Raw genomic sequence first — 11,077 nt, forward strand, 5'->3', positions numbered from 1 at the left:
TCCAGTGTAGTCCGATTCCTAAACAAATGACTCTAATGATCCAGTTCTTTTGAATCTACTTAACCGAACATACTGTGCATTTAGTGCAGTCCAATTCCTGAACAAATGACTCTAATGATCCAGTTCTTTTCAATCTACTTAACCAAACATACTGTGCATCTAGTGCAGTCCAATTCCCAAAGAAATTACTCTAATTAGTCTTTTCATTTGAATCTACTTAAACATTCTGTGGGACGAGTGTTGCCCGATTCCCTAACAAATTGCTCTATTTAGCCAGTTCTTTTGAATCTACATATTGAAACTTACTCTGCAACCAGTGTAGTCTGATTCCTGAACAAATGACTCTAATGATCCAGTTCTTTTGACTCTACAGCGTACTTCCTTAGTGTAAAGTGTTTGCTTTTTGTTGCTATTCACACTTAGCAACAAAAGTCTCCGCCTTCTATATTTTATAATAAGTTGCACATTCAAAGTGTAATGAGAACCTATAAAGGTTGTACCTTACTAGCTAATGGTATCTTTTGTTTTTTACTAATGTAAGTCATTTTTAGGAAAAAAAACAAATGTGAAGAGACTATTAGGCAAGGGTATGATATCAACAAACAAAGGCTTAATAAATGCCTTACAAGTCCAATTATTAGTCATTAATTACAGTCTAATTTCTGATTCCTTAAATAGAGCATTACCATTATAATCATTAATGGAACCATTATGGAATCACAGTCATTTAAAGGAATTCTAACCAGAATTGTTTAATTCTTTACAATGCCCATCCCTAGACGGGAATGGTCTTGGAAAAAAAGTGTGGAAAACCTGTCTGTTTTTCAGTTATTCCTATGTAGAATTCATAATGGAGTTTTTTTTTTTGTTATGTTTCGCTCTGTTGTTGCAAATGGTTACAGTTTTGCAAATAAGTTAATCAGTTATTTTGCAAATAATGTTCATGCATCCTAGAATCCAGCATTAAAAAGGAGCGTGCTCTATAGCAACTCCTCACGCTGCATGAGTACCCAAAACAAGAATGCTTACACCAAACATTTCACGGATCGATGGTAAAGGTTGTTTTCCCCTCAAGCACCAGTTGATCCAGTAGAGTGATCCGATACTAAATATTAGATGGCTGTAAAAGTGGACGAGGTGTGGCCAAAGGCTGACTTCTGAGAATTTTGAGATGGTCATTTAAGTTATGCACACTCACAAGTCTATAAAAGGTCATTGTTGCCAAAGACAGCCTTGTTCTTGGGACGTGTGGGGTCTTGTGGAAAGCTTGCGATCTTGCTTGACGTGTGACACCAATACGCTCGTCAGCAGAAACACCTATTAGTGGGAACGTTAGAGGTACAACTTGGGTTCATCAAAGATACCTCTATCAGAACCAAGTGGACTACATTTGAGCAACAGCAGGCAGACATGCCCTTGCGACCAAGGGCTTTGTCTCAACCTGGAAGAGCCAACACTCTTCCAAGCCCTAAAGCCGTACCAGTTTTGCGCCCGAGAGCTCTGTCATCTCAATCAAAGTCCGCTTTAGAAGATGAGCTTTCTTGTCCGGTTTGCTGTGATATCTTCACAGATCCTGTGGTCCTGAAGTGCAGTCACAGTTTCTGCCGCATGTGCCTTCAGCACTTCTGGAATAAGAAAGGAGCCAAGCGGGAATGTCCGGTGTGCAGGAGGAAGTGTTCTTTGACGGAGCCCACGGTGAGTCTAGCTTTGAAGAACGTGTGTGACGCCATCTCACAGGAGCAGAAAGGCTCGGGATCTGCGAGAGCGGGGCCAGGTACAGCGAACAGAGACTCTAAACCAGAGGCTCTTTGTGGCACTCATGGGGAGGGACTCAAATTGTTCTGCCAAGATGATGAAGAGGTTCTCTGCTGCGTTTGTCAAACGTCAAAGAAACACCAAGGCCACAGCGTATGTCCTTTGGAGGAGGCAGCAAACGATCTCAAGGTGATTTTGATGAAACTTTAATATTTTCATATTGTGGGTGAATCTCAGGAAAACATGTACAGATCCAACATGGACTCATGACAACTCACAACAATTTGAATGAGAATCAATATAGAGTGTGAGATATATATATATATATATATTATTACTGACATGTTATAAATGCTTAAACACTTTTTCATTAGTAACCCCTCCTATTAGAGGGAGATTAAATTCCCTCATCTTAATCTTACTATGAAAATCTTGTTTGTGACATAAATCATGAATTAAAATGCTCATTATTTTGCAAGCATTGTATAATAGTCACCCTTTTCATTCAAGTTGTAACAATTGAATAATAGCATATTATTAATATTACATATTTGTATATATTATTATTATTTCCTGGGTAGATTTGTGAGCAAAGACACTGACTACCACAAATGGAATCGTGGGTTTGAATGCAGCCAGGTCTCCTAAGCAACCAAATTTGCCCGGTTGCTCGGTGGGTCACATGGGGTAACCTCCTCGTGGTCACTATAATGTGGTTCGCTCTCGATGGGGCGTGTGGTGAGTTGTGTGTGGATGCCACGGAGAATAGCGTGAATCCTCCACACGCTAGGTCTCCACGGTAACATGCTCGACAAGCCACGTGATAAGATGCGCGGATAGACGGTCTCAGACACGGAGGCAACTGAGATTCGTCCTCCGCCACCCGGATTGAGGCTAGTCACTACACCACCACAAGGACTTGGAGCGTATTGCTAATTGGGCAATCCAAATTAGGGAGAAAAGGGGAGAAATTATTTTCTTTTGACTTTAATAATACCAAATGTGTTGCATTAAGTTTAATTCTGTGAGTCTGCTTGGTTTAAAGATCTGACTTATCTGCCTATCTAGATGACAGATTTCATATATATTTAAATTATTATTGGTTCGGTAAATGTTCCTGTGATGATATGCAAATCCATTATGGATCATCATACTTACCATCATTGTGTTAGTTTGCATAAAGTCAGACATAATATTATTCTACAACATTATGTGTAATAATGCGCATTTGTATTAGGCATTTATTTCATATTCACAATTAAGTTCTTGAACCAGTGAATGTAAATGAAACCAGGTTTTATTTTGTTTTTGTAGCAATTTTCCATTTATATTTATATTCACAACAGCAAAAAATAAATTGAGGTTGCGCATGCGTACCCACCCAGTCTGATGGAGATCATAGAAACAAATTGGAAGCGACTGCCCCTCATAAAGATTTAGAGCCCCGCCCCTCAAAATGTCTGTGCACGCCCATGCATATCAATGATTTATAATGCATTTGTAAATGACTTATCAGGGAAACCACTTATCTTAATAGAAAAGAAGTTTGGTTGATTAGTTATTACTGTGGTGAAGGCTGCTAGGGTTAGACATTTAAAATACTGGATTTCAATAGTTGCTATACGCATTGTCATAAACATTGAACTGTCCTTGTGGATTGTGTTAAATTTAAGTGAGAATTAAAGTTTTTATGTTCTGCAGGAAGAAATGCGGCAGATTGTCGTCCCTCTTAAGAAAAGTCTCCGGCGCCTCTATGAAGCCAAACAAGAATGTGATGACCTAACTGCCCACATCAAGGTATCAACAAAGAACAAGTTTCACACTTAAAAACAACATGCTACACCAACCACAAACAGCTACCAGCAGGTAATCTGTGCTTGACTTTTTCTGTTGTTGTCTGACAGAACCAAAGGCAACAGACAGAGCAACAAATTCACAAGGAGTTTGAAGAGCTCCATCAATTTCTTCTGAAGGACGAGGCTGCGAGGATTGCTATTCTAGCAGAAGAAGAAGAGGCAAAGAAACTGACGATCAAGAAAAAAACCGATAACATCACTCGTGATATACTCACATTTTCCCATGCCGTCATGGCCATTGAAAATGAGATCGCTGGTGACGACAACCAGTTTTTGCAGGTTAAAAAAATTAGAAACGTATCTTGTCAACTTTCCTATCTTTTAATGACTCCAGCCAGGTCTCCTAAGCAGCCAAATTGGCCCGGTTGCTACGGTGGGTCACATGGGGTAACCTGCTCATGGTCACTATAATGTTGTTCGCTCTCGATGGGGCGTGTGGTGAGTTGTGCATGGATGCCACGGAGAATAGCATGAAGCCTCCACACGCACTAGGTCTCCATGGTAACGTGCTCAACAAGTACCTTTTTAACTCTGTAACATCTAAAAAAATTTAAATAAAAAAAAATTATGTGTGCATTGTAATTTAAGGACGTATATTATATAAAATGATATACAGGTGCCTCAGATTATGTTCTGGTCAAGCTCAGGCACTTAAACTTTATTAATTCTAATTAGATTTTGTTTTATACAATAGTAAGAAAATGACCATCTTTTGGAAAGTTAATAAAATGATTTTGTAATTTATTAAGGGAAAGGTTTTATGGATATACATAATTAATTAAACCCATTGCTAAAACATTTTGATGTTTGTGCTGTTGTTTTCAAAACTAAAATGGTGAGGGTCTGGGTAGCTCAGCAAGTATAAACGCTGACTACCACACCTGAAGTTACGAGTTCCAATCCAGGGTGTTCTGAGTGACTCTAGACAGGTCTCCTAAGCAACCAAATTGGCCCGGATTCTAGGGTGGGTAGAGTCACATGGGGTAACCTCCTCGTGGTCGCTATAATGTGGTTCTCGCTCATGGTGGGGCGCGTGGTGGTTGTGCGTGGATACGTGGAGAATAGCGTGAAGCCTCCACACGCACAATGTCTCCACAGTAGCGAGCTCAACAAGTCACATGATTAACTGCACGGATTGACGGTCTCTGACGCGGAGGCAAATGAGATTCGTCCTCCGCCACCCAGACTGAGGCGAGTCACTACACCACCATGAGGACTTAGAGCAAATTGGGAATTGGGCATTCCAAATTGGAGAGAAAAATGGGGAAAAAACAAACTAAAATGGTGTCACTTCTTGGAAGATATTTTGTTTGTAAGATATTACAATAGACTAATAGGATGGAATAGCCCAACTGATCTTACAACTATGTACAAACATAAGTAACATTGTAAGTAACTATTTGTATTCTTTTCCACAGAACTACAAGAACGTCAAGAAGAGGTAATGTCATTCCATTGCACATATTCAATTAAGTATTTACATGCCATAAAATATGCCCAAACTAAACCGACTGACTGACATTACAGGGCGCAGATAACGTTTCACGAACCAGAAAATGTTCTGGATTCTCTAATCAACATTGCGGAACACATCAGCTCTCTGAGTTTCAGAGTGTGGGAAAAGATGCAGAGTATGGTGGAACACAGTAAGTGCTCAGTTAATATAGATCTGGATAAATATATTATCACTATAAAGTGTGTATAAACAAGGGATGGGCAAAACTCAAGATTGAACTTTAAACAAGGTTTGATTCGCTTTCAATTCATGAGTTGGAATTTGATTTGAATTGGCCACACCCCATGGCACTCGTAAACAATTGAACTTTCTCTATCATTAGTTTTACTTAATCCTCGTATGTTCATTGTATGTAATAATGCATGTAATCTAAGTGAACTTATAGTCAGATTGTCTGTTACACAAATGCTTACTTCTCATCATATTTCTCATACAATGCTGTCTTTTGACATCTTAACACTTTAATATAGTGCTTGTCTTGTATTAGGCAATAATAACCAACTATTTTTACAAACTTATTCAAGCGTAATCACACTGCTCGGTTGCTCAGCTGATGAGCCGAAACTGTCATAGAAGCACCACAAAATAGCATAGTTGCTACAGCAGTTGGATTTTCCATGTCACATTTGCTTTTAAGACTCTATTAGTTGGGTTTCGGTTTAAGGTTTATGGTAGGGAGGTCGGTTTTGTTGATTTAAAACTTGATAGAGCATCAACCTTAAAAACCTCATCTGTTTGGGACAACAAACTTAAATTATTAATGGCATGAAACCACCTTGTGTTATGAAACATAATTTAGCCATAATGAAATCCTGCTCTCTCCATCCCTTAGCTCCAGTGACGCTGGACCCCAACACAGCCTACCCCTGTCTGTCTCTTTCCAAGAACCTGACGAGTGTGTCCAACACGGGGACTATGAAAGAGCTGCCTGATAACCCAGAGCGCTTTGACCACTTTGTTTTTGTATTAGGCTCCAAAGGTTTCACCTCCGGATGCCATTCCTGGGAGGTGGACGTGAGCCTAAACAATGATTGGGTGATTGGTGTTGTTAAGGCATCCATAGCCAGAAAAGGCAAAATCGCAGGATGTCCAGAAGGTGGGTTCTGGACCATTGCCCTTTCTGATGGGATGTACACGGCCATGACGACCCCACACACCCCTCTCAAGCTGGAGGGCCACCTGGAGAAGGTTAGGGTGAAGATCGACTATGGTGCTGGAGAGGTCAGCTTCTTTGACTCTGTGGACGTGGCACCTATTTACACATTTAAGGACCACTTTACAGAGAGGATGTTCCCTTTTTTCTGTCCGGGAGCAAATATTAATGGGAACAATCCAGGCCCACTGAAGATCTGCCCTGTGAGAGTGGCTGTGTGGAACAGCGACTCTTGGTGACAGTTAGCCCTTAGCAAGCTATATTTAAGCATTTTCACTGCAGTTATACACTACCACTCAAACATTGGGACACCTCTACTCATTCTCTACTATTTTGGGAATTACAGTGGCAAGAAAATGTATGTGAACCCTTTTGGAATTAGCTGGTTTTCTCTATTAATTGCTCATAAAATGTGAGATGAACTTCATCAAAGTCACATGTAAAGATAAACATGATATGTAAGCTAACAACACACAAAAAATCATAATCTTTACAACAAACTCAAAATGTTTGTGTACCTTTTATAGGTCAAAGTAGGTCTAACCCACACCTCCAATCTCGTTTCATTAATTGGATGCCAGGTTTGCCAACTCCTGACTCGAATTTGCTTTTGTAAACATCATTAGCCTAGGGGTTCACATACTATTTCCAACCTACACTGTGAATGTTTGAATGATGTATTCAATATGTACAAGAACAATACAATAATTTATGTGTTATTAGTGATAGCGGATTGTGTTTGTTAATTATTGTAACTGAGATGATCAAACCATATTTTAAGACAAGTTTATACATATTTGCAGGTAATTCCAAAGGGTTCATATACTTTTTCTTGTAATTTTATGTTGTGTGCCAACAAATAGATCTTAATTTTAAGCTTCTTTCATGAAGACACACTTCGCAGAGATTGCACATTCTAGGCATTCTCTCAACCAGCTTGAATCAAAATATTAACAAATGCTGTCAGAAAACATTGAAAAGGTAAATGGCAATTATACAATGTACAAAAAGTGTTTTGCCTTTGGAAAAAAGACACAATATTGCTCTGTTGTGTGGTCATTGTGTTGCTGTTTATTGGAGCAGTTGGGTAATTCAGTTATATTGTCTGTTATAATCGTTCATGACTGACAAGTACTGATAAGATCAACATTTATAATAGGTTAAACATGGAAGTTTAGACCTAGATCAGCCCTATATTGAGCTTCCAGGACAGTTTTGTCCTTCTACCAGGGCATTGTTTTGCCAGTGTAGTCCATGAATCCACCATGCTTATTCTCATTTAGGCTGCCAATGACACGCAGTATCCCCTCCACACTTTCTCTGGTGTCAATTATTGCCTGAGTGACAAATGGGGAAAACATGCATTTACATCATTAACATGGTTAAAATAGTCTAATTTCGGTCAAACATAGACCTTTATATCATTCTTGTATGATTGTTTAACCCTCATGCTTGGATATCTGAGAGACCCCAAGGACATTTTAATAGCATTTAAAAATACTCATCCTTGAAGTTAAGATTATATCTTATAAAATGTCAACTTAATAACATGCTTCAAATGTTCACCATTAAAAATCTAACATTAATTCTGTTTGGGGTCTCAGAGACTGAGCATGTATACTTTGTGGAATGGGATAAATACAGTAAAGTCAGTAAAAGTGAATCAGATTTGTTATTACTGAACATAGGTTTACCTCCTCTCCCCCCATGTCAGTCTTCACCCATCCTGGATGAATGGAAACGCAGAGGATCTCATCTGATTTCACCTCCATAGCAGTATACACGGTCAACATGTTAAGACCCGCCTAAATAAAAAGCAGATCTAACTTGAGCTGTGAGGCTAAAATAATGGTTTCATGAAGGTACATTTAATTATGGGTATGTATACAGTCACACTGCACCTAATTCTGATTTCATTTTAAAATCTGAATTTTCAGACTGATTGTCCACATTCTCATTTTGCAAGTGATGACATCAGATCCATTGGTTTAGACACTGTCAGTGAGTAAAATAACTGGGTTCAAACACACCTGTAGATACTATATGGCTCTCTGTGTATGACATTGTGTTGTGTACAAAATTATGACAAAAAATAAAATAAATAAACCTTAAAATTTGTTATGACCGCTTTTTAAGGCAGATTTGAATCTGATTTCAAACCACATACAAAGGTAGTTTGGATCAGGCTTGTAAAAATAATATTTCATGTATTGAATCTCATGGAAATGACATGACTTTGGCAACATTTTTGCAATATGACATTGCATAGGCCATTAAGCTAAACATTTTGGCATTAATTCCTAGGTGAAATGTCCACTGTGTGGCACTAAAGGCAAGTTAAATAATTCAAGATATTTTGAAACTAAATGAGTTATAGTAATGTGTTTCTAGAGGCCAGATTAGGTTTTTTAAAAAATTTTTTTAAATTGCAACCCTTCTGAACAAAGCTTATGGGTTTTTGTGTACCTTGCTGATGCTGTAAGGGAAGAGTGGGAATGGTGCTTTTATTTCATGCACCATGCTCATAGAGGCTGCATCTGTGGAGATGTTGATGATAGCTGCCTTCTCACTCGACATCCCTGGTTTGCCACTGGCTTTAGCGGCTATACGCAGGTAAGGCAGGTACTCCTGGTTAAAGAAATTCACAATCAAGAGTTTAAGAACTTGCAAGAGACAAAGTCTTAATTTAGATTCATCTTCCTCCCAAAAGCCCCTTCCATTACCCTAATGACAAATAGAGGTCCTATCATGTTGGTGTTGAAGGTGTTCTTCATGTCCTCAACAGTGGCAGTAAACATGTTTTTTTGTGGCAACACTCCAGCATTATTCACCAACAGGTTCAGGCCGTTCTTCCCCAATAGAGAACCCACTTTCTTGGCAGACTCTTTGATACTGCATGGATCAGCAACATCTAACGGTATCACAAAAATAGCAGTTGAAAAGTGTTATGCTATTACCTATTGTTAAACACAATGACATAACTAGTTTCAAATAAATAAAACTAAACAAAATAACCTTAACGTCCATTGTAATGTATATATATTCCAGAAAGATAAATACACATTTACCAAGGCGCACAATGGTGACAATACTTGGATGCTTTTTGGCCAGTTCTCTCAGTGCCTTAATCAGAAAGAGAATATAAATGATTAAAGTAAGCAATGTCACACAAGTAATAGTGCTGTTTTACTGGATATCAGAATGGCTGAAGTGCCACAGATAATTGGGTTGTTGACAGATAAGGTTGTCTGCACTAATGTTACTGTACTAATGGTTGTTCATAACTTTGAGAGAACTTTTAGAGGATGTTTCCTGTTATCTGTTCATGCAATCCATTTGTAATTGATAATGTCTCATGTCTGTTCTGTCAGTCGGATCCAAAAAGAGTTTTAATTTCTGGGCTACAGCTAGGCTACATATCACCACTCTTGAAATGCTGCTAGTTCAATCAGATAAGTGTACCAGAACGAACTCTTGTATAATTGGGATTTCTTGAGCTGCCCTCTGAATACTCACCTCAGAATTTGGCCCATCTGGGTCACGGCATCCAGCAAAAATCTTTGAACAAGGGGCCTCCAGGAGTTGCTTGACGATTTCTAAGCCCAAACCTCGATTGGCCCCTGTGACGAGAGCTCTACATGAGTTCACTGCTGCCATGCTGCCAGATTATCAGTCTAGTGCTGTTATCCACATTGCCACTCGATAGTGCCTTTTATATGTGGCAGAGTGGACTCCCCACCCCTTACTACACTGATGTATTATCGTCCTGTGTCATGATGATTTTATAGATTTTCATACTGGTTGAGTGGCTGTTATGAGGGGAATGTAAATACACAGGTACAAAGTACATGAAAAAATGAAAAGTGATGAATACTTTTTGGAAGCTTTCCAAATATACTTATCATTATTCAGAAATGATCCAAAGTATGCTTTCTGTTGTCAATCCACATTAAAATCAAAGTTTTAGAATATTATTATGACATCAACCTTTTAAAAGGGATCACCTGGATCGCAATGTTTTCCTTATTGCAAAGTTAGATAGAGATGCTCTTAATCAAATTACTCTATCTATCTATCTATCTATCTATCTATCTATCTATCTATCTATCTATCTATCTATCTATCTATCTATCTATCTATCTATCTATCTATCTATCTATCTATCTGTCTGTCTGTCTGTCTGTCTGTCTGTCTGTCTGTCTGTCTAGCTATCTGTCTGTCTGTCTGTCTATCTATCTATCTATCTATCTATCTATCTATCTATCTATCTGTCTGTCTGTCTGTCTGTCTGTCTGTCTGTCTGTCTGTCTATCTGTCTGTCTGTCACGATCCGTCCGTCACGTCAGTCAGGTCCGTCCGTCAGATCCGATCAGATCCAGTCCGTCTATCTATCTATCTATCTATCTATCTATCTATCTATCTATCTATCTATCTATCTATCTATCTATCTATCTATCTATGTATCTGTCTGTCTGTCTGTCTATCTGTCTGTCTATCTATCTATCTGTCTATCTATCTGTCTGTCTGTCTGTCTGTCTGTCTCTCTGTCTGTCTATCTATCTATCTGTCTGTCTATCTATCTGTCTGTCTGTCTATCTGTCTGTCTATCTATCTGTCTGTCTGTCTGTCTAATTAAGACAGACAGACATCATGGGTTTACAGCATCATGGGTTTATTTGAATACAATGATATTTTCTTATATTAAATACTGTATTTCTTGTTGGTCGCATGCGAACGAGATAACTATGAAGCCAATTATATCACTTTATAAACAGGCCATAAAAGTATTAGATAGGA

The 11,077-nt window shown here is 38.6% G+C and overlaps 2 protein-coding genes across 2 annotated transcripts; one reads left to right on the forward strand and one right to left on the reverse strand.

The window, feature by feature from the left end:
- The first annotated feature begins 1,254 nt into the window (after window positions 1–1,254).
- On the forward strand, window positions 1,255–6,529 carry trim35-12 (tripartite motif containing 35-12). Its single transcript, XM_052132190.1, has 6 exons — window positions 1,255–1,944; window positions 3,457–3,552; window positions 3,660–3,890; window positions 5,030–5,052; window positions 5,139–5,257; window positions 5,960–6,529. The coding sequence occupies exons 1-6, from the start codon at window positions 1,411–1,413 to the stop codon at window positions 6,517–6,519; spliced, it is 1,563 nt and encodes a 520-aa protein (XP_051988150.1). The 5' UTR covers window positions 1,255–1,410; the 3' UTR covers window positions 6,520–6,529.
- A 941-nt stretch (window positions 6,530–7,470) lies between these two features.
- Window positions 7,471–9,965, reverse strand: LOC127647752 (C-factor-like). Its single transcript, XM_052132199.1, has 6 exons — window positions 9,797–9,965; window positions 9,349–9,403; window positions 9,004–9,191; window positions 8,747–8,908; window positions 7,975–8,085; window positions 7,471–7,617 (listed from the first exon to the last, which is right to left on the reverse strand). The coding sequence occupies exons 1-6, from the start codon at window positions 9,935–9,937 to the stop codon at window positions 7,504–7,506; spliced, it is 771 nt and encodes a 256-aa protein (XP_051988159.1). The 5' UTR covers window positions 9,938–9,965; the 3' UTR covers window positions 7,471–7,503.
- Between the last annotated feature and the right edge of the window lie 1,112 nt (window positions 9,966–11,077).

Source organism: Xyrauchen texanus, chromosome 8 (genome assembly GCF_025860055.1).
Source record: "Xyrauchen texanus isolate HMW12.3.18 chromosome 8, RBS_HiC_50CHRs, whole genome shotgun sequence".
NCBI classification, from domain to species: Eukaryota; Metazoa; Chordata; class Actinopteri; order Cypriniformes; family Catostomidae; genus Xyrauchen; species Xyrauchen texanus.